The sequence below is a fragment of the Mobula hypostoma genome, chromosome 12, assembly GCF_963921235.1.
Source record: "Mobula hypostoma chromosome 12, sMobHyp1.1, whole genome shotgun sequence".
Classification (NCBI taxonomy): domain Eukaryota; kingdom Metazoa; phylum Chordata; class Chondrichthyes; order Myliobatiformes; family Myliobatidae; genus Mobula; species Mobula hypostoma.
The window spans coordinates 63777319-63800567 of NC_086108.1; the positions used below are offsets into that span (position 1 = coordinate 63777319).

At 41.4% G+C, this 23249-nt stretch overlaps 1 protein-coding gene across 1 annotated transcript in view; it reads right to left on the reverse strand.

Moving 5' to 3' along the window:
• Positions 1 to 23249, reverse strand: part of frem1b (Fras1 related extracellular matrix 1b) — a 215270-nt gene that overhangs the window by 31171 nt on the left and 160850 nt on the right. Inside the window, exons 25-27 of the mRNA XM_063064975.1 lie at positions 16648 to 16849; positions 15802 to 15946; positions 8646 to 8775 (exon numbers count right to left, since the gene is read on the reverse strand). Of these exons, the coding sequence (XP_062921045.1) occupies positions 8646 to 8775; positions 15802 to 15946; positions 16648 to 16849 (477 nt within the window). The remainder of the gene's footprint in view (positions 1 to 8645; positions 8776 to 15801; positions 15947 to 16647; positions 16850 to 23249) is intronic.

Here is a 23249-nt window from a genome sequence, read left to right on the forward strand (position 1 = left end):
GCAGCTGCTTGAAGGCAAACAAATCTCAAGGTTGAGTAATTTAAACATTAGTTGATAATAAATGTATTTTGAATCTTGAAGTGATTTATGCTCTTTTGGTTCACAGTACACATGCGGGAAGTTTCAGACTTTGTTATGAAGAGTCAAATAAAGTTTGTGCATGCAAGAGATCCTGCAGATACTGGAAATCCTGAACAACACACACAAAATGCTCAAGGAACTCCGCAAGTCAGGAAGCATCTATGAAGGGGAATAAAAAGTTGATGTTTTTGGCGAGACACTTACTCGGGACTGGAAAGTTAATGGCAGAAACCAGGATAAGAAGGTTGGAGGAGAGGAAGATGTACAAACTGGCAGGTGACATTTGAGTCCAGGTGAGGTGGAAGCTGTGTGAGTGGGGGAGGGGAGATGAATTAGGAAGCTAGGAAAGGATTGATGGAAGAGGTAAAGGCCAAAGAAGAAGGGTTCTAATAGGACAAGATGGTGGACCAAGGATGGAAGGAAAGGAGGAGGGTAACTGAAGGGAGCTGATGGGCAGGTGAGGAGAGAAGGAGTAGAGAGCAACCAGAATGGGAAGAGTGACGGGGGTGGGGGGAAGAAAGTATTGAAAGCTGGAGAAATCAATATTTATCTTCTTCTTCAACCCTTTACACCTCCCATCTCCTCCACCCGTACACCTCACCTGGTCTCACCTATCACTTGCTCGTTTGTACCCCTTGCTATCCCTCACCTTCTTATTCTGGATTCTGCCCTCTTTCTTTCCAGTTATGATGAAGGGTTTCAGCCCAACTGTGTACTCCCTCCATAGATGCTGCATGACTTCCCAAATTTTTGTACTTTGAGCTCCTGTGTTCTCATGTGTTTCAGTTTACATTTCCTGCAGTGAAATTTGTTCAAGGTTTAAAGAGCTCTTTGAGCGCACACACTTTACATTGGCAACAAAGGTTGGTGGTAAAAAATCACAGTCAAAAGTGAAGAAGCTGTCAAGGACGTCAAAGAGCGACACAACAGTGTGGGGCAAATCTGTGGAGCTCACAATTAATGACAGGAAGTCTAAGGTGCAGACTTTAACACAAGAGAAAATGGTTCCACATGGAAAATTTGTTCCAAATAAAATTGCAAACCTGCTTGTGGTTATAGTACAAAATAGCAGAGGGGCTTCAGACTGATTAGATTGAAAATCTTAATAATTAATATAAAATATGTATACTGAGGGGTGAAGGTGATCCTTGGCTACATTATGTTACTTAAGTGGAGGATGTGATGAAAATATTTGGACAAAGGCCACCTGCAAATACAAGGCCATCCTATCGGTGGAAATATGGCAGTTATTTACATGATGTTGGCAGTTTTGCTGTAGGGTGATCAAAGAACTATTTAACAAAATTAAAATTCAAAACCATTTCAACCCAGTGCTGTCAGAAAATGTGTAAGTTATTAGTTTGGAACCCATAATCAACAATGAAGACTGATGATGAGAAGTTACACAGATTTTCTAATAAATCTACATTCTAACAAAAGTAGAGTTAGTGAACTGAAAATGAAAATCAAGGCTTCACGATGCATAGTGACATAGATGCTGACTGCTTCACTGTGGAAATGTACACGTATGGCAAGATGGTCTAAAGTTAACAAGAGTCCTGAAAAAGTGCCTTGGCCTGAAATGCCAATTGTTTATTCATTTTCAAAGATATTGCCTGATCTGCTGAACTCCTCCAGGATTTTGTATGAGTTGCTCAACTTATCTTGGTGACAAATAGAATTTTTAAAAATTGAAAAAAAAATTATTCTAGCTTCTTCTCCCTTCCTTTCCAGTCCTGATGAATGGTTTCAGCATGTCAAGCAGCATCTATGAAAATGAATAAATGGTTGACATTTCGGACCAAGACCCTTCATCAGGACTGGAAAGGAAGGAGAAAGATACCAGCATAAAAAAGTGGGGGCCGAAGAATTTGAATTGAATTGAATTTATTTCTTACATCCTTCATATACACGAGGAGTAAAAATCTTTACGTTACGTCTCAGTCTAAATGTGCAATGTGCAATTTATAGTAATTAATAGTAAATAGTATATATAACAAGCCAGTCAATATAACGTATAAATACAATTGTATCAGCATGAGTTAATCAGTCTGATGGCCTGGTGGAAGAGGCTGTCCCAGAGTCTGTTGGTCCTGACTTTTATGCTGTGGTACCATTTCCTGGATGGTAGCAGCTGTAACAGTTTGTTGTTGGGGTGACTCAGGTCTCCAATGATCATTCAGGCCCTTTTTACAAACCTGTCTTTGCAAATGTCATGAATAGTGGGAAGTTCACATCTATAGATGCGCTGGGCTGTCCGCACCACTCTTTTCAGAGTCCTGTGATTGAGGGAAGTACAGTTCACATACCAGGGCAGTGATGCAGCCAGTCAGGATGTTCTTAATTGTGCCCCTGTAGAAAGTCCTTAGGATTTGGAGGCCCGTACCAAAATTCTTCAACCATCTGAGGTGAAAGTGGCGCTGTTGTGCCTTTTTCACCACACAGCTGGTACGTACAGGCACGTGAGATCCTCGGTGATGTTTATGCCGAGGAACTCAAAGCTGTTCACTCTCTCAGCCACAGATCCATTGATGTCAATATGGGTTAGCCTGTCTCCGTTCCTCCTGTAGTCCACAACCAGCTCCTTTGTTTTTGCGACGTTGAGGGAGAGGTTGTTTTCTTGACACCACCATGTCAGGGTGATGACTCCTTCTCTGTAAGCTGCCTCATTATTATTTGAGATTAGGCCAATCAGTGTAGTGTCATTAGCAAATTTAATTAACAGATTGAAGCTGTGGGTGGCGATACAGTCATGGGCATATAGAAAGTAAAGGAGGGGGCTTAGGACAGAGCCCTGAGGGGCTCCTGTGTTGAGGGTCAGAGGGGCAAAGGTGAGGGAGCACACTTTTACCACCTGCTGGCAATCTTAGAGGAAGTCCAGGATCCAGGTACATAAGGCAGGGTGAAGGCCGAGGTCTCTGAGCTTCTTATCGAGCCTGGAGGGAATTATGGTGTTGAATGATGAACTATAGTCCAAGAACAGCATTCTTGGATTATAAGGAGCAAGCTAGAAGGAGATACTTGAAGACAGGTGTGGTGAGAAAAGTAAAGAGCTGGAGTAGAAGGAATCTGATAGGAGAAGAGAGTGGACATTGGGTGAAAGGGAAGAAGGATGGGCACTAAGAGGAGTTAGGCAGGTGAGGAAAAGAGGTTAGAGGCCTGAGTGGGGAATGGGAGAAGAGGGAAAAGGGAGAGGAAAAGATTTAAAAAAAGGGAAAAAATTACCGGGAGGAGAAATCGATGTTCATGCCATCAGGTTGGGGGCAAGATGATGGAATATGAGGTGTTGCTTCTCCACTCTGACAGAGGCCTCATCACAGCAGAAGAGGGGGCTATTGAGTGATATGTTGGAACGGGAAGAGGGATAGGATTTTAAATTGTTGGCTACTGGGAAATTACCTTTTTTTTGAATGAAGCGGATGTGCTCAATTTGGGAATAATCTTCTGAATAAGCAGAGGGTGGATGAGGAAAAAAATACATCTTTAGTATGAATAGATAACATCCAGGTTTAAATAAGCTTCTTGAATAATATGAAACAATTATTAAATAAGGATGGCCTGTTAATGCAGCACAGCTTAAGTGATCCAATTCGATTTTCACCTCAGGTGCTGCTTGTGTGGAGTTTGTACATTCCCCTTTTACCCCCAGGTGTGCAGGTTCCCTTTCACTTCCTAAAGATGTGAAGGTAGCTTAACTGATTACTGTAACTTGCCCTTGGGGAGGGTAACAGGATAATAGTGAGGGAGGTGAGGGAGAATAACTTGCCTGAACATAAGTAGGGGAATGGGACTGATGAGTGTGATCTGAGGGCCAGCGAGAAAGAGACCTCCTTCTGTGACAGTGTTTAAAATCAAAAGATACCACGTAACATGGGCTTGAAACCAAATTTCAAACTGATGGTAAAGTGGAAATGCTCAAACACTAAGTAGAAAAAAAGAGTCCACCATGCCGGTACAAAAAGCTGTATGATTCTGCAAACATTATGAACTGATATTCAAACAAATGATGGATGACAATCAATATCCACTGTTTACGTTTGAAGATTAGTGTGCCAAGTTGTCAGGGGAAAAGGTCTTCTGTAACTTACAACTACCTCAAACCAATGTTCAATATAATATGGATAAAAAGGCATCCGTAACTGACTATTAACATCTACAATGGTTGTACTCGTACATCTAATGTCATTATATTAGATGAAATCATCATCTTTAAAGGACGCGTGGTAACCGGGGCCTCCACCTGCCTGCAGGAGTGCAGGGGCTATCCACACCAGGCTATCATTCCCCAAACATCTATTAATTCACCAGAGCCACGTTTGCACATTCTTCTAAAATTTGGCCTGTTCTGTTTCCAGAGCAACAAACTCAGAATGCTGGAGGAAGTCAGAAGGTCAGGCAGCATCTATGCCAGGGAATAAACAGTTAATGTTTCGGGCTGAAACCTTTCTTCAGGACACCTTTGATCAGAATCCTTCATCATGTGTTGTTCTGTTTCTTACACTCCATTGAAACTCATTGATTTCACTGAAAAAATTAATTACATTACATGGTAACATCCTAAAAAAGGTGAATTAAAATGTATTAGAGTATTATTTGGAATAATATTTAATGGAATAGAATATGTGCCAATGCAGCAACACTAATGTTCTGCACCTGCCAAATTAAATAGTATTTCACTCTAACACTTCTGAGGAGAGGAAAGATGAAACAGAGAGTTGGAAAATACTCCAATAATATTTGGTTGAACTGCATGTTAAATAAAGATAACTCCTGTGTCACAGTAAAGATCTTAGAAAAGGTCAAAGTCTCATTCATATTTGTAAAGTTTCAAAATCGTTCAGTTTGTTTTGTTTATTTTGAAAAGGTAAATGTAATATTTATGATATTAGTTATTAACAATAATTGTTGACATAGCACTGTTACCCCTTAAAAATTATGTAGGGTGTAACTGCTCCTGGATTGTAAAACCGTGCAAAGAAAGGTCAAATGTCAATGGCTTGGAATAAAATACAAATACAGTGCCTATAAAAAGTATTCACCCCCTTAAGAAGTTTTCATGTTTTATTGTTTTATAACATTAAAACATTGAATCACAGTGGATTTAATTTGGCTTTTTTGACACTAATCAACAGAAAAAGACTCTTTTGTGTCAAAGTGAAAACATCTCTACAAAGTGATCTACATGAATTACAAATATAAAACACAAAATAATTGATTGCATAAGTATTCACCCCCTTTAATATGACACAGCAAATCATCACTGGTGCCGCCAATTGGTTTTAGAAGTCACATAATTAGTTACATGGAGATCACCTGTGTGCAGTCAAGGTGTTTCAATTGATTGTAGTAAAAATACACCTGTATCTGGAAGGTGTAACTGCTGGTGAGTCTCCTGGCAAAATCTACACCGTGAAGACAAAAGAACACTCCAAGCAACTCTGTGGAAAGGTTATTGAAAAACTCAAGTCAGGAGATGAATACAAGAAAATTTCCAAGTCACTGAGTATCATTTGGAGTACAGTTAAATCAATCATCAAGAAATGGAAAGAATATGGTAGTTGTAAATCCACCTAGAACAAGCCATCCTCAAAAATTGAATGACTGTGCAAGAAGGGGATTAATGAGGGAGGCCACCAAGAGACCTATGACTGCCCTGGATGAATCTCTGGCTGAGATGGAAGAGACTGCGCATACAACAGCTGTTGCCTGGGTGCTTCACCAGTCGCAGCTTTATGGGAAAGTGGCAAAGAGAAAGCCACTGTTGAAAAAACTCACATGAAATCTCTGCTAGTGTTTGCCAGAAGGCATGCGGAAGACTCTGAAGTCAGCTGGACATCATCAAAAACGCTCCAACCCTACTGTGAAGCATGGTTGTGGCTGCATCATGGGGATGCTACACTGCAGCAGGCACTGGAAGGCTTGTGAAGGTAGTGGGTAAGATTAATGCAGCAAAATACTGGGAAATCCTGGAGGAAAACCTGACGCAGTCTGCAAGAGAAATGTGACTTGGGAGAAGATCTGTTTTCCAGCAAGACAATGATCACAAGCATAAAGTTTCAGCTACACAGGAATGGCTTAAAAACAACAACATTAATGTCCAGTAGTGGCCAAACCAGAATCCAGACCTCAATCCAATTGAGAATTTGTGGCTGGACTTGAAAAGGGCTGTTCACTCATGATCCCCATGCAATCTGACAGACTTGAGCAGTTTTGTAAAGAAGAATGGGGGAAAGATTGCATTGTCCAGATGTTCAAAGCTGATAGAGATCTATCCACACAGACTCAAGGCTGTAATTGCTGCCTAAGGTTCATCTGCTAAATACTGACTTGAAAGTGGGTGAGTAATTATGCAATCAGTTTTTTTTGTCTTTTATATTTGCAATACTATATACCAATTTGAAGAGGTTTGTATTCATTCTGACATGAGAGAGTCTTTTCTGTTGTCAAAAATGCAAAATTTGAAGAGGTTTGTATTCATTCTGACATGAGAGAGTCTTTTCTGTTGTCAAAAATGCAAAATGAAATCCACTGTGATTCCATGTTGTAAAACAATAAAACATAAAAACTTCCAAGGTAGGTGAATACTTTTTACAGGCACTGTACATACCTTGGTTAAGTTCTGCATATGCTATAATAATCAACCTCTATAGTATTTAGAGGTTAAAATCTCACCGAAGACACACATTCCATAAGCTAGGAACAAGCGTAGGCTGTACTGCCCTTCAAAAAAGCTGCTCTGTCACTCAGTATGATCTTATACTGAAGTCATCTTTCCATTATTATCAAAATTCTTCAAACCTCAGACTTGAAAATATAGAATAGTCATTTTTAATTGAGAGTGTTGTATACCTTTGAAACATTTTATCTCAGAGACCCTTAGTTGCTCTGTCATAGAATGTTGCTGGAGATTACTAGATTTTTGGAGCAACACACACAAAATGCTGGAGGAACACAGCAGGCCAGGCAGCATCTATGGAAAAAAAGTACAGTAGACGTTTCAGTTCATCAGGACTAGAAATGAAAGGGGAAGAAGCCAGAGTAAGAAGGGAGGTCTATTTCCTCCTCTGCTGCCACGATGAGGCCACTCTCAAGGTGGATGTGTAACACCTTGTATTCCATCTGGGTAGCTTCCTACCTGATGGCTTGAACATCAATTTCTCCAACTTTCAGTAATTTTAACCCCAACCCCCTTCCTTCTTCTTTAATTCCTCACTCTGGGACCCCTCCCCCCAACACTTCTCATCTGCCTTTCACCTCCCCTGGTGCCCCTCCTACTTGCCTATCTCCCATGGTCCCCTCTCCTCTCCCATCAGATCCCTTCTTCTCCAGCCCTTTGCCTTTTCCACTCATCACCTCCACCTTCCTAAATCATCTCCTCTCCCCCACCCACCTAGCTTCACTGCCCACCTTCTAGCTTGTACTCCTTTCCCCACCCCTTCCCCCCACCCACCCACCATTGTATTTTGGCTTCTTCCCCCTTCCTTTTCAGTCCTGATGAAAGGTCGTGACCTGAAATGTCATCTCCATAGATGCTGCCTGACCTGCTGAGCTCCCCCAGCATTTTGTGTGTGACTGGCTGGTGAAGTTGTCTCTGGCATGGATCAACCAGACTTTTACTTCATGACAGAATAGGTATGAAGAACTATTTGTCCTAATACTACTTATGCTCTGATTTTCCTTTCAGAAATGCTGAAGTGAGACCAGCAAGAGGTTGATATAATTGCACATGTACAATGATACAAAAGGGCAATAGGTTTTCTGGTTCTACATAGAGAAGCACAGAATATAGAATTTAAAACAGATATGAGAAATTGCAGGGTTGGGTTCACATTTTACTGCACTCCGTTATTTATCAGCAGCTCAACATGAAGAGAAAGGTCTCACACTTGTAAACAAATTCAGAACAAATCTCACGACATATGCTAGTAAACCTGATTCTGAAAACACTATCGTGCCTTAGTGGTGTTCCAATACATGGGCAGCACTGTAGCGTAGCGATTGGCACATTGCTTTACAGTACCAGCGACCTGGGTTCAAATCAGCCAGTCAATATACTTTCCACTGCACATCCATGGATTTGTCAACATTTTGGATGTCATACTGAGTCTCCGCAGACTCCAAAAGAAGTAGAGGCACTGTCATGCCTTCTTTGCAACTAATACATATGATGGGTCCAAGACAAGTCCTCTGAGATAACAATACCCAGGAATTTAAAGTCATTATACAATCCACTGGTAAGTATATTATCACATCTTGTACAAATATAGGCTGAATTTAAAAGCTATTGTTGCACTTATAATAGATATAAATCCCAGGCATATTGCCCTCATAAATATGGAAAAATCTGACTATTTCCTGAAGGACAGGAGATGTGAGTGGGAGAATAGCATTTAAAGATTGATGGTCCAGGGCAGAACTGCTATTTTGTCCATTAATCTCTTCATCATGGACATTGTTTGGATTTTCTTAGTCTCAATAACCTCTCCCTGGATACTGAAGAAATCACCAGACAAATCAGGAATCAAGGGTATTTTGCAAAATATAAGTAAATGAAGTTACCATACCTTTATAGTAACATAAGAGGGATCGGCACTGTATCCTTTCCTGATCACCTTAATGGAGAGAGTCCCTATGTCTTCACAAACTCGATAGCTACTGGAAGCCATTTCAATCCGGGACCACTTCAGCTCCATTCTGAAGAAAATTTTAATTTATTTTTAAGAAAGATATGCATATGTAATTGTTGCTCAAAGCCATTAAAGAAACTAAATACTGTACATCTTAAGGAAATCTCAGGTTAAATCTCTGACCATATTAATTCATCCAGGGCATTTTTCAAGGCCCAATTACCTTCAGATTTGTCATCGATGACCTTCCATCCATCATTTCCCTCGGGATCAATGAAGTATGACTATGACTATGACAATGACAATGACCATGACCAAGTCCATTGCAATTGCTCAGCAAGTGAAGTAAATCATTTTAGCATGCAATAAAATCTTGACAACCTTCAGTCGTGGTCTGAGAGCTGGCAAATAATATGTTTACCTTTGACATGCAGGAAAAGACTGTGCTGCTTACTCTCATGTGGAGTGTTCCAGGGCCGGATTAACCTAGTAGCAAAAGTAGCATATGCTACGGGCCCCGCAGTAAATGCTTGCAAGCTGCAGTCTGGTGAAATCGGCATCTCACCGTATTCTCACGACGATGTGGCAATGCTGTTGTTTTAGATTAGATTGCTTTCATGTTGTTTTCATGTCAGGGGAGCTGCATGCTGCATGGTATGTGTGTGCAGGCGTATGTTGGCTCCTTGCTGTGTCTTGGTGACCTTTGTGCTATTTGCCACGCTCCCAAGCCAGTGCAGCGTGCGCTGCTATACCGCTGACTTTGACTGTGCACTATGTTTTGCCGTCAGGACTGGTTGAAAGATTTGTGAAGTTTTTGGATATGGAAGGTCATAGTGCTGAACAGCTCACTCAAAGTTTACCTGACTTTTTAATGGAAAGTGACATTGGTATAAAAGACTGCCGTGGTCAAAGTTATGACAATGCCAGCAACATGAGTGACAAGTATAGTGGCTTACAAGCACGAATTAAAGAGCTGAATGAGTTTGCAGATCACATTCCATGTTTTGCACAATCACTAAATTTGGTTGGAAAATGTGCTGCTGAATGTTGTCAAGAAGCATTAATTTTCTTTCAATTTTTAGAAAGCCTGTACACTTTTTTTTCTGCTTCTACTTATCAGTGGGATCTCCTTTCTGCTGCATTATCTGATGGTGGTGCTCATTTGCCCATTGTGAAAAGAATGTCAGATACCAGGTGGTCAGCTCGTGCAGGTGCAACAAAAGCACTTTTACACAGCTTTTCTGCAATAAAACAAGTCTTGGATGACATTTCAAATAACAATGATCTGTTGCAAGGACGGCATTGGGAGAAGACTCAAGTACAAGACACAGACCCTGATGTACTAGTAACAGGACCAGGGTTATCGAGATAGCAAGGTGAGTAAGGAAGAAACGACGCTGGACATTGACACAGGCCCTGGACGGGACTAGGATTCAGGGCCTGAGCTAGGACTTGGACTAGAAACACGGGACCTGGACGAGGAACTAGGAACAAGGAACCTGGACTAGGAACAGGGAACTCCGAGCCAGAGACTGGACAGGGACCCAGAACCTGGGTCTTGACTTGGGCTCGGACCCCAGATCTAGGCGAGGACAAGACGTGGCTACAGGACTGGACGTGGAACTCCTGCACAGGACGAGGCACATGGACAGGACGAGAACACAAAGCCTTGACTTGGACTGGGCAAGGTTCTTGGACGTGGCTTGGACTGGACAAGAGACTCCTGAACAGGATGAGGGAACTCTAGCACAGGGCTGGGTGAGGTACTTCTGGGCTGGGCGAGGAACCTCCAGCACAGGACATGGCTCTTAAACTAGATTTGGCTCGGCTGTTGGACTCGGCGTGGTTAGGCTCTTGGGTACAGAGCTGGGATTCCTCCTTGGAGTGCAGGGTCGGGACCCTTTCTTGAATGCAGGGACGGGATGACTGCCGAGGTAAACTGTCGGGGATTCGGATGGGGCCGATTCAGCACAGGACAAGTTATCTCCAGCACTGGGCTGGACGAGGTACTCCTGGGCTGGGCGAGGCACCCTTGGGCTGGGCGGGGCACATGGACTGGATGAGGACATGAAGCTCAGACTTGGACAGAGCTGGAACATAGCACCTGGACTTGAGCACAGGAACAGGGAACACAGAGTCAGGACCCCTCCTTGGGAAGCACAGGACGTAGGGTCGGGACTTGTACGCAGAACACAGACACTAAACACAGGGACACAAAGAGACAGTTCCAGACTCAACGATAGATAGTTCTTTCTCTTGGCGTGGCAAGGCTCCGGTCTCACTCTGGAGTTTGAACTTGACGAGGTTGCCGGCAAAGGTTTTAGAAGGAAGGGGAAGGGAAGGGAACAGTCCAGCAGGGAATCCTTGGTTTGAGATGTATTTATGTGCCAGTCCACAATGAGAATCAGGTGCCTCGATTAAGGCACCCAACAGAACAAGGAAGAAAACAGGAAAACCTGGAACAAGGATCGATGGACTGTGAATCGGAATGCAGACTTTAAGGACCGGACCATGACATGATCAGAAGGTAGAGTGTCGACACCAGGCTCGTGGACTACATTCAACCGTGATGAAGTTGGAAGCAGGAATAATGGTCATATTGTGGGATCAAGTATTACAGCGTTTTGAAATGACTAGTGCTTCTTTGCAATCTTCTGGCCAAGACGTGAACACAGCTTGTGCACTCTATGAATATATTCAAGCTATGTGGTCTACTTTTTCAGACATTGAGCAAAAATCCAAGGATCTGACTAAGTGTGAAGATTATTAACAGCAAACTCGAAGAAAACACAAGCAAAATTGCGCGCATGATGATTTCAGTGGTTCCAGCACTCTTGATCCACTCGTTGAATCTCAAACGCCTTCTCAGAAGTTTAAAAGCCGAACATTTCCTGCCATTATTGACAGCTTGCTTTCTGCCCTGTGAAAATGGCAGAAAGCTTACCCATAGGTGAATGGTGTTTTTGGATTTCTCCATCATTTACAGTTGTTTACACCTGAAGAGATCGTAAAGAGCTCATCAAATCTTATTAAATCATATCCAGAAGATCTGGAAGAAAGTCTTAATGAAGAATTTGTGCAGTTTACTGAACTGTTGAAAACTGATCTTGCTTCTCATATTGGCGCCAAACAAGACCTTGTAGAGTTACAGTTGTACCGTTTGGTAACTGACAATTCTTTGGAGTCATGTTTTCCAAATGTAGAAAATGCTTTGCACATCTATTTGTCACTCATGGTTGGCAACTGCAGTGGAGAACGCTCATTTTCAAAACTGAAAAGGATTAAAAATGAACTAAGGGGCACCATGGGTCAAAACAGATTGAACAATCTCACTCTAATGAGCATTGAACATGAACTTCTGTGTGAAATAGACATTTCCAGTATCATCAACAAATTTGCTCATGCTAAGTCTAGAAAATGTAACTTTTAAATTGTAGTTTTGTTACTTTTGACATATGAAATTGATACCTACATGTAAATAATACTGTTACTGAAGTGTCAGACATTTGTTGTATTACTGTATCTGGCTGTATAGCAAATGAAAAAATTGAATTACTTTACTATGCAAGTAAATAATTTATGTTTTAATACTTATGTGCATTTTTAAAATTTGGGGCCCCTTTATAACATATGCTACAGGCCCCGCACTAGCTTAATTCGGCCCTGGAGTGTTCCAGTGAGTTCAAGGTAGCACAAACTTTCTTGTACCATCCATGCATTAAAACATTCACATTTGACCCCATGTGAGAAGTTTAACCATCTGCCCCTGATATTCATTAGCACTATTAATGCAGAGTCCTCGAACACTTCAGCATCAACATCTGAGGGATTATCATTGGTGAGAAACTCAATTAGACCGGTCATCTGAATATTGTGGCTGCAGGTGCAGGTCAGGAAGCCTGGTTTTCCTGCAGTAATTACTGCTTCTGCAATCCGTAATATCAGGATAGAAAAGTGCAATAGGCAAATAGAAACACCACCACCTGCAGGTTCCTCTGAGTTATGACTGTGATCTATGTTGCCAATCTTTCATTCTGTACTCTGTGGCATGGTAGAACAGAGACTAGCGTAATGCTTTACAGTCACAGCAGTAAGATAGAGGTTCAACCCTTACTAACTGCAAGGGTGGGGGGATGTGGAGATATGTCTCCACCATAGGAGGTGTAGGATATTCCTTCCCTCCTCTAGCCTGCAGGCCACTCTTGGGCAAGGTGTAGCACCTGCTTAGCCCTGCCTCCCCCCACCCCACTGATCAGGGTCACGTGAAGCCATGGGAGCAGGTCGTATGAGCAACTGGTGCTTATCACAAGTCCTGGATATGTGACCACTGGCGCCAGGCAGACAATCTCTGAAGGGTATTGATAATAGCTGGCGTCACCTGTCTTGTAAAGGCACTGCTCAGAAATCACTTCTGTAGAAAAAATTTGCCAAGAACAATCACAGTCATCGATAAACTGCATCCGTCATGCGACACGGCCCAAAATAATGATGAATTGTAAAATGATTGTGTATTCTTCTCATGGCAATGTGGGTTCCCTTTGGGTGCTCCGGTTTTTTTCCCACATTCCAAAAGACATACAGGTGATGCTTGGGGGCTGCCCCCAGCACTTCTTCGACTGCATTGGACGTTGATGCAAACAAAACACTTCAGTGTATGTTTCGATGTACATGTGACAAATAGAGCTAATTTTAAAAAATATAGAAATTTAATCATCACTGGGTCCAAATCCTGAAGCTCTCTCTCCAGCAGCAGATCGAGAGCACCTTCACCACAAGGGCTATAGCAGTTCAGAAAGATGGTTCACTACCATCTCCTCAAGGACAATCAATGCTGGACTTGCTGACAACATCCACATCCCAGAAATGAAGTTCAATAAGAGCACAATAATTTTGACATAATATCTGACATTCTCCCAGTTTTATATAACTGATTATTTGCTGTGAAAGGATATCTTCCTTGAATGTTATCTGCAAAAGGGTGTGTATGCCTACCCAACAGTGAAATGACCTTATGTAAAAATGTGGAGTTTTGTCAATGGACATGAAGGTCACTGTAGTCCTTTGGTTAAATGGATCATACACATTCCAGACTCACTGCTCACTCTAATGTGAAGGGTTCCATGGAGCAACCTCACTTGTAGCCATTCCCTGTTCATTACACCCACTTTAGAGGAATCAGCTGAGACAAGAACATAACCAGTATTTTCCATATCAAACAAAACTTTTTCTATGATATTTGAAGAACATTACTATATCTACGTATCTGTAAGTAGCTGGGTTTAAACAAGATCGAGCAGAAGAAAACAAATGATTATATTGCAGGCATGGAATGTGTACTTTTGAGAAGTTATATACTGTAGGCAGATTTACTTTCCAGGTGTTAATCACACACTTTGGAAGATGAAAGCATCTGATATTATCGGAGACACATACTGACTTAGCAAGTAGCCTGGCAGTTACTCATAGTTACATCACTGTTTCTCATTCTTTTCTAGAGCTGCCTTATTGCTGCTGTAAATAGGTAAATCCTCTTTGCATCCTTTATAATTCATCAAGACATCCATAATACACGAGTCAAATAATACTCTAATTGTTTGTAAGAGCTTTAGGCTGCCTTTTAGATCTTCTTTGCTTGAGAGTCCTTTCCTATCCTTGGCTGTTAACAAGACTAAAAGTCTTTTATGGGTTCAGAGTTGTTGCTGCATCTTATTAATTTTCACTTGTTCTGCAGTTTTTTGATCCCGACTCTGTACCAATTAGGCAGGCATATACTGTAAATGCAATGCATTTACTTTGGAATATGATGCACTTATCAGCTAATGAGATTTCCTGCCAGCATTATCAAATTTAATCAGTGTGACGCACATCTGGAGCACCACAGAACCAGGCATTGACTCTCTCTATAGGATAATTTTGAAATGTTCACAAAACAGACAGACAAAACATAAGGAATGATGGAGACTCACTAAACTATTGTTTCATAATACTCCAAACTGTCCATGTTGTGTTTAATACAGCCAGTAATTTCAATACCATAGGTCCTTCTTTAATAAAGATGTCAAAGGAAGAACTAACTTACTGCATACAAGTCCTGCCTGGTATAGAACAGTGGCATTCAAGCTTGAAATGCTTAACTTGTATCCTGGTAAGTAGTAGCTGGAGATGAGTGTCAGGATATCTTGGGAATGCCTGAGGTTTCCTTCTTTTTGTCTCCTTTATTCAGCCTGCTTTCCATTTATGGCATGAAAGCAGCCTTTTTCTACCTTGCATTTTATTGTTGAAAGGTTCTTTGATAGCCAGATGCGGTGTCATCTTTGAATAATAGCTACCCCTCTTTCATAAGAAAGGCTAAAGGATTCTCAAATGATCGTATGTATCCACAGGCTAGAATGGCACTGATTAACATGGAAGTTACAGCTGTGGCAATGCAATTAATGACACCTGAAGCAATTATTCAGGTTGTACTCATACAGAAGGCAAACTGGTAAAATGTGCCTTATCTGCACTGATGAATTCTTTATACATGTAATGGTGTTTGCCTCTTTCAACAAATTACATCTGAAGAAGATTGTTCTGGTCCCAAAGTGACAACCTTTCTTTATTGCAGTGCCTGTATGTTATTTTTCGGATCAAGTATTTTTTTCTCATTGGGAACTTGAATTCATAATCACCATCTGTTTCAAATAATTCCTGTAACCTCTCTGTGTAAAAGTCCATTGCTGAAATCTGTATGCATTCCTTTAAGAACTGGCCACTCTCTATTAAACTTGAAGCTTCATCAGAATTTCTACTCTCATTGGTACATTCTTCCAGCACTAAGCACAGGTTTCATATCTTATACAGTAAATCCTCACGAGAATCTTCTATACACAAGGAAAAGTCATACTCACAATTCGATGTTTCATAACTCTATGCAAGGTTAATTGTTATTAGTAGAAATATAATGAAATCATGTTCTTTTTAAAGCAGCAGACCAGGAAAATTTCTGCTCTGCATCTTTATAAACATTACTTCTTTTCATTAATAATTAAAATCCTGTACCTGCTCTATGCAATGTGATTTCTTTGGAAGATTAAACATGCTCTGCACTTACATTTCTGGATCATTAGAATTTCCGGCACTGTCAGATATTTTGAACTCAAAGCTGTCAGATGTCAGATCTATAGAGGGGTTGATTATATAGCGAATTTCACGTTTGTCTACATCTTTCTGGGTGAATGTGCCTTGAATGTATTCACCTAAAATAAAATAAGCTCTTCAATGTTACTGGTGAAAGATGTATTAGTACAATTAATTAACAATTTTACTTGCAAAATAAGGAGGATGTTCGATTTTCCATTCTACAGAGGTGATACCAGTGAGAAAGGAGCTCTGTTGGATCTCTGCCCGCCTATTGTGTACTGAAAGCAGTATGTTGCCAACATTTTTGTCATGCAGTAATCTCCCTTGAAATGGGGAATGTCTGATTTAAATATGAGGAATCATGCAAATCACGCTAAATAAACCACAGCCCCATAACCCCCAATGCTTAGCTTTTGCGTTTACAAAATAAGCAAGTGCCATTTGATGGGGAGAGAAAACAAAAGAACAAAAATAAAAGGAGAATAGAGCCATAATATTAGGATAACATTTTCATTGATTTTTACTTGGAACCATCTGAACATGATGGGTGGAGAAGAGAGAAGGTATTTCCTTTATCTATCAGAGATTTTAAGAAAATTGGGCATGTATGCCATTGGACTGATCTAAGCTGGTAAAGTTTACCTGAAAATATGAGCAGAAAACCAGAATAAAATAATTTTTGAATAGACAGCTGATTTTGGAATTCCACATTATCAAGAAGTAAAGAAGCACCGCTAGTTGTAAACAACACTCATAGTTGTTGCAAAATGTTTAAATTATTCTCCAAATTTCACATTTGTTTTAGTCATTTGAATACCTGTATTTATGCTTTCCAAATATCCATAATAAGGTGGGCGGAGAATCATGTAGACCAACTCTTCATCTTTACTGGTCAGATCTGAGGCCTTTAAGTGGAGTGTGGTGATATAGATACCAAATCGTCCATCTCTCAGGTTATCAACTGTAGTTGGGCTTTGATTGATCAAGATAAAGGGAGGAGCCTTGTCAAGGTATTCCACCTGCAATTAACATTGTGTCTGTTACTCTTTAACCAATGATTCAAAATTATCTTTAGTTCATCATGTTATGATCTATGGGATATCCTTAGTTTCTTACTAGAAAAAAAACATTCAATAGTTTATGTTGGCTTAATGTTTTTGATTTTTGATATATATAGAAATTACAATGTCCTTTTTTCAGGATAAACCAAAAATCCCACGCATTCTAAGGTCTCTAACATTTCCTTCAAATTAGATTTTTTTTCCTGTTCAGATTTGGGTTTTGTGTGTTTAGTTCTTGCTCCATTCAGTTTCCACTTCAAGGTACTGATTTACCAGACAGGAGAAAACTATGGTCACAGAGGAGCAATGTGATAGTGAGTGACTGAGGCATGCAGCAAGCTTTGAGATTGTTGATGAATGGAAAATTCGAGGATGGGTTTACTGGAATTACATATGGATGAGGTTTGTTTTTTTTTACAGACACCTCTGTGGAAAGGGTCTGTCCAGGTTGTCTCTTCCCTGATAAATCAAGCCACAGGAAGTTGCATTGAAAAGCTGGCCATTTCTCTTGGGTATTCCAATTAACTTTGCTTGCACTAGTGCTTCTATACATAACTAGACCAATGGTTGCTGCCACAGCTGCTCCTGGAGAATCATGGGGAATCCTCACCAGTAGACTGGAGCATCTCTGCTTGTGACCATAAGAAACTGTGGTGAGTTGTCGACACAGCTCAACTCCTCATGGAAACATGCCTCCTCTCAATGGATTCTGTCCATACTTCTCACTGCCAGTACAGATAAAGATCCCACCCACCACAGATATTCTCTCTTCTCCCCTCTTTCATTGGGCAGAAAAGCCTGAAAGCAAAGCAAGGACAGCTTCTCACCCACTGACTATTAAATAGTTTCCTAGTACAAGAAGTTGGATGCTTGACCTTACTATCTACAGTACCTTGTTAAGATCTTGCATCTTATTGTTTACTTGCACTGCACTTTCTCTGTAGCTGTTACATGTTATTCTGCATTGTTATTGTTTTACCTTGCACTACCTCAATGTACTGTGTAGCGATCTGGTTGTATGAACAGTAAGCAAGACAACGTTTCACTGCATCTCTTTACATGTGATAAATAAGAAACCAATTCTAATTCCAATGGGCTGAAGGGCCAGAGAAGAGGCATCGAAGAAGTGGTGGATATTGGAGGTTAATTACTGTCCCATTGAGAGAGGGCAGCAGGTTCAACGTCCATGGAGCCACTGGTGCCCCCCAAGGGCAATCCCTGTTGTTCCTTAAAGTTGCTGTGTCACTGTGAGTCTTGCTGTTCAGTACCATCCACAGCCATCGTGTCAGAAGACAAGACCTCCATGGTGGTCTTGCTGTTCAGTACCATCCACAGCCATCATGTCAGAAGACAAGACCTCCATGGCGGTCTTGCTGTTCAGTACCATCCACAGCCATCGTGTCAGAAGACAAGACCTCCATGGTGGTCTTGCTCAGCTTGCAGAACAGTTGTCTGAAGACTTACTCAGCACCCATGGATGACTTCTGTTTGTCCCCAGTGGACATAACTTCCAGTCCTATGCTGGAAATGATGTGCTATGGCCTAAACCCTGTGCAGTTTGGTATTCAAAAGTACAAAGTTCAAAGCAAAATTTATTATTAGTGTACATGCGTGTCACCACATGCAACCCAAAGATTCTTTTCGCTGTGGGCGTATGTAGCAAGTCTATAGAACAGTAAGTCTAAACAGGATTAATGTACAATAAACTGTGAGAATGCTATTATAAATAAATAGCAATAAATAATGAGTATGGAATAACATGAAATGAAAGAGCATGAAATAACAAGATAAAGAGTCCTTAAGGTGAGACCATTGTTTGTGGGAACAGCAGAAATAGAATGTAGTTGCCCCTTTTGTTCAAGAAGCTGATGGTTAAGAGGTAGAAACTGTTCATGAACGTGGGTGCGAGTCCTGAGGCCCTTGTACCTTCTACCAGATGGCAGAAGCAAGAAAAGAGCTTGGCCGGGCGTTGGGGATCTTTGATCATGGATGCAGCTTTTCTTTGACAGCATTTCATGTGCGGTAGATGTGCTCACTAGTTGGGAGGGCTTTACCTGTGATGAACTTGGCCAAATCCACTACCTTTTGTAGAATTTTCTGCTCAAAGTCATTGGTGTTCCTGTATCAGGCCATAATGCAGCCACTCAGCACACTTTCCACCACATACCTATAGAAGTTTGCCAAGGGTTTTGATAAAATGCCGAATCTCCATTGACTCCTGAGGAAGTAGAGGCACTGCTGTGCTTCACGGGCAATATAACAGGCAGGCAGTTGGATGCATCAAATTTAACATCAGCCACAATTCACAGTTTTTTACTCATTTTACCCAAATTCTGTATCAGGAAAACTTACTTGTGCTCTTGGCCTCCATAAAATGGCACTAATATAACCCATGTTTGCCTTTACTGCAAACATGTGTTCAATGTTCACCTTTGCGTTTTATATTGTTGTCCCCAATTTACGCATGTGTCAGCCTCTGAGCTGGTAGCTGCAAGTGTGAAATTGAGTGACAATGCATCATCATCCCGGTCTTCCTTATGCTTGGCTCGGTTACAATTCCTGGGTATCCGTAAGGATACTGGTGCAAAGTAAAGCTGGTGGTGAAGGGTGTAGAAGCGGGCAGGTTCGGGTTTCCATCCTCTGCAGCACACAGACCAAGGAAGGATGATGGAGAATTGCAATGCGAGGAGGAAGATGTGGTATATCATAGCTTCGACTGCATCTGGTTGTGCACAACCTCATCTTGGAAGTGTGTCAGTGCAAGTGGCTTTTAAGTGTATGGGAGTCAAGGTTGTTATGGCTGAGTAGCTGGCTACGTGAAGACACTGAGACATGAGCATGAGGTGTGTGGCCACACTAACTTGAAGCAAGCCAGTTCTGTTTGGCAGAACTTGTCAGTGGACAAGCAATGGGGATACGTTAACTGAGCAGTGTCTGAGGATAGTGGTGCAAATGTAAAAATAATGTATTTGATTATGTGCTCTTTTGATCCTGACTAGATAATTGACGTTACTTAACCTATTAACCATGCAACCAGGAACCCAAGGCCAGATATCAGGCAATTATGGCAAGGTTATCTGTACTCTTTATTTTGCCTCTTGTAGAAACAGGACACTTCTATTCTGCGCCAATATATTAAATACAACATTTAGAACCGACTGAGTCTTTCCTTTCATGCGGTACTATTCTTCCACGCCTGTCAGGTCAAATATATTTTCTCCAGGAGTCTGAGGATTTCTGCCAACCTCAGGGACCCTCCAGTTCAGAAGGTGCATCTTGGTTTTAAATGGTGCAGTCTAGCTTTGAAAGGACTCCATTCATGATATTGGCCCTCTCTGATCCATGTTTGCATTGCATTTAAAGGATGTGATTTAACAAGACTCACACACACATTGGCTTCATATTTCCTGGGCTACCTCAGTATTTTCATCTCTCAAATGTCAGGGTTGGACATCTGTTCCTTTCAGGTGTTGAGGAGTTTAATTAGTGTGCTACAAAATGTCAGTACTTGCGGAATAAGAAACAGTAAAATTTAGGAACTAATCTGCTTCAAGTTTAATTTTTTAATCAAAGTGTACAAGATGAATTTATATGAAAATGGAAGGGTATATTGTAGAAATCACTGGGCAATGTCAGGTAACATGTAAAAGAAAAGCAGATTTACCCAGTAATTAGCCAACAGGTGAATGGGATCCAGAGGTATCTAATTGAATGAATATTTCTTACATTTCATGTTGGAAGCAAGGCCAGTGACCTGAACTGATAACTCTGAATTTCTCTCTCCACAAATGCTGCCTGATCTGCAAGGTATTTCCAGCACTCTCTGCTTTATTTCAGATTTTCAGCAGGTACAGTTTTTTTTTAGATTTTGATGAATGAATGTTTATATATTTAACCTAGACTAAGCATCTTCACAGGAATCAATGAGAAAGTTCCCTCTCATTGTCTGGAGAATGCTAGGAAAAATCTTTTTCTGACATTCCTGGAAATACTCCAAGAATATGCAACGTTTGTGTATGTAGAATTAACTCAAGAAAGACTGGGAATACTTGGATAGCAATTTGCATTTACAGAATACCTTTAAATAGCAAAATGTCCGAAGGTGCTTCAAAGACAATATCAAACAAAAATTGACAGAGTCAGGCAAGAGATAAAGAGGGAACTGACAAAAATGTTTATCAAAGAGGCAGGTTTCAAGGAGTATCTTAAAGGAGCAAAGAGGCTTGAGAGTTGAAGAGTTTAGGAAGGTTAATTTCAGAGCTGAGGGTGGACAACTGCTGAAGATGAAATAATTAAAATCTGAGATGACAAGTCAAATAAGCTGGGGGGGCGTGCTGCAGATATCTCCAATGCTATCTCTGAGACAGAGAGGGGCTCAGGTGGCAAAAAAGTTAGAAAATATGAAAATTTGAATATTCAAAGAATGAGAAATTGCTTAACTGTGTGTTTTTGGAAGCTGAGGGAAAGGGCAGTTGAGAACAGAATGGCATCATATTTGTGGAGGTTGGGTTGGGAAAGGTTGTTACTGGAATGGTCAAGTCTATAAATAACTAAAGAATGGATAAGAATTTCAGCAGGAAGGAAGCCAAGGTAGAGGAATAGTCAAATAATGTTTCACAGAGCTGTAAAAGTTAGGGAAAATGGGCTTTTCCTACCAAGTCATCTTTCCTAATACAGTACTGGCTGGTGGCAGTCTCACTCAGTGTTAACCTTGGTCCTTGGTCCCCCACAATAGGAGGAGGCAAGAAATCTTTCACAGCAATTAGAAAGGCAATTTATTGAAACATCTGATTTATGTAGCTACTGAAATCTACCCTTCATTATACTAAACTACTGCCAGGACAGTGAATGTCAAAGAAAGTGACATATCCTTTTGGGTACTATTCATCTGCAAGCCTAGTCCTCCGTATGCCTTATACCTAACACCATGAGAGTGTAAAGGCCTGATTAAATCCAGGTGCACTTGCTGCAGAAGTTGGCAGAAAATGCTCTGGGACACAAAAATCCACCCATTCCAGCCTTCAGCTTTGATGAGAATGCATTTCAGCAATCTCCCACTCACTAAGCAACTGGCTATGCTTTCTATTCTGAATTCTATATCCAAGCCAAATTACACAGGGGCATGCAATAAAAGCACCCATTGATTTTTAAGATCACTATCTTATAGGGGATTTGATAGTTAGGGGGACAGATAAGAGGTTCTGTGGGAGAGATCTAGAATTCTGGATAGTCTGTTGCCTCCCTGGTGCCAGGGTCCGCGATATCTCGGATCGAGTTCTCGGTATTCTCAGGAGAGAGAGTGAGCAGCCAGATGTCGTGGTCCTCGTGGGGACCAATGACATAGATAGGAGTAGGGATGAGGTCCTGAAGAAGGAATATAGGGAGTTAGAAAAGAAGTTAAAAAGCAGGACCTCAAGAGTGGTAATCTCAGGATTGCTGCCTGTGCCACGAGACAGAGAGGATAGGAACAGGAAGTTATGGCAGATGAATGCGTGGCTGAAGAGTTGGTGCAGGGGGAAGGGGTTCAGATTCTGGATCATTGGGATCTCTTCTGGGGAAGGTCTGACCTGTACAAAAAGGATGGGCTGCACCTGAACTGGAAAGGGACCATTATCCTGGCGGGCAGGTTTGCTAGAGCTGTTGGGGAGGGTTTAAGCTAGTTTGGCAGGGGGGTGGGAATCAGAATGTGAGTGCAGAGATTAGGGTAGAAGGACAAGGGCATGATACTATGTGTTCTGAGTTGGTGAGAAAGGACAGGCAGGGGACAAAACATAAATGTAGCCAGTTAGAGTGGTTGAAATGTGTCTATTTCAACACTAGGAGTATTAGAAATAAAGTGGATGAACAGAACATGGATCAGTACGTGGAACTACGATGTTGTGGCCATTACTGAAACTTGGCTGGAGGAAGGGCAGGATTGGCTGATGCAGGTACCGGGGTTTAGGTGTTTTTAAAGGAATAGGATGGGAGGTACAAAAGGGGGGGGGGGGGAGTAGCATTACTGGTCAGCGATAGTATCACGGCTATAGAAAGGGAGGACACTGCAGTGGGAGTGTCCACTGAGTTGTTGTGGGTGGAGGTCAGAAATAGGAAGAGATCAATCACTGTGCTGGGAGTAGTCTATAGGCCCCCCTAAATAGCCCATGGGACACTGAGGAGCAGATAAGCAGGCAGATTTTAGAATGGTGCAGGAAATACAGGGTGGTAGCTATGGGTGATTTCAACTTCCCTCATATTGACTGGCACCTCCTGACTGCAAGGGGGATAGATGGGGCTGAATTTGTCAGGTGTGTTCAAAAAGGATTCCTAACAGTGTGTGGACTGGCCAATGAGAGGAGAGGCCATACTGGATCTAGTT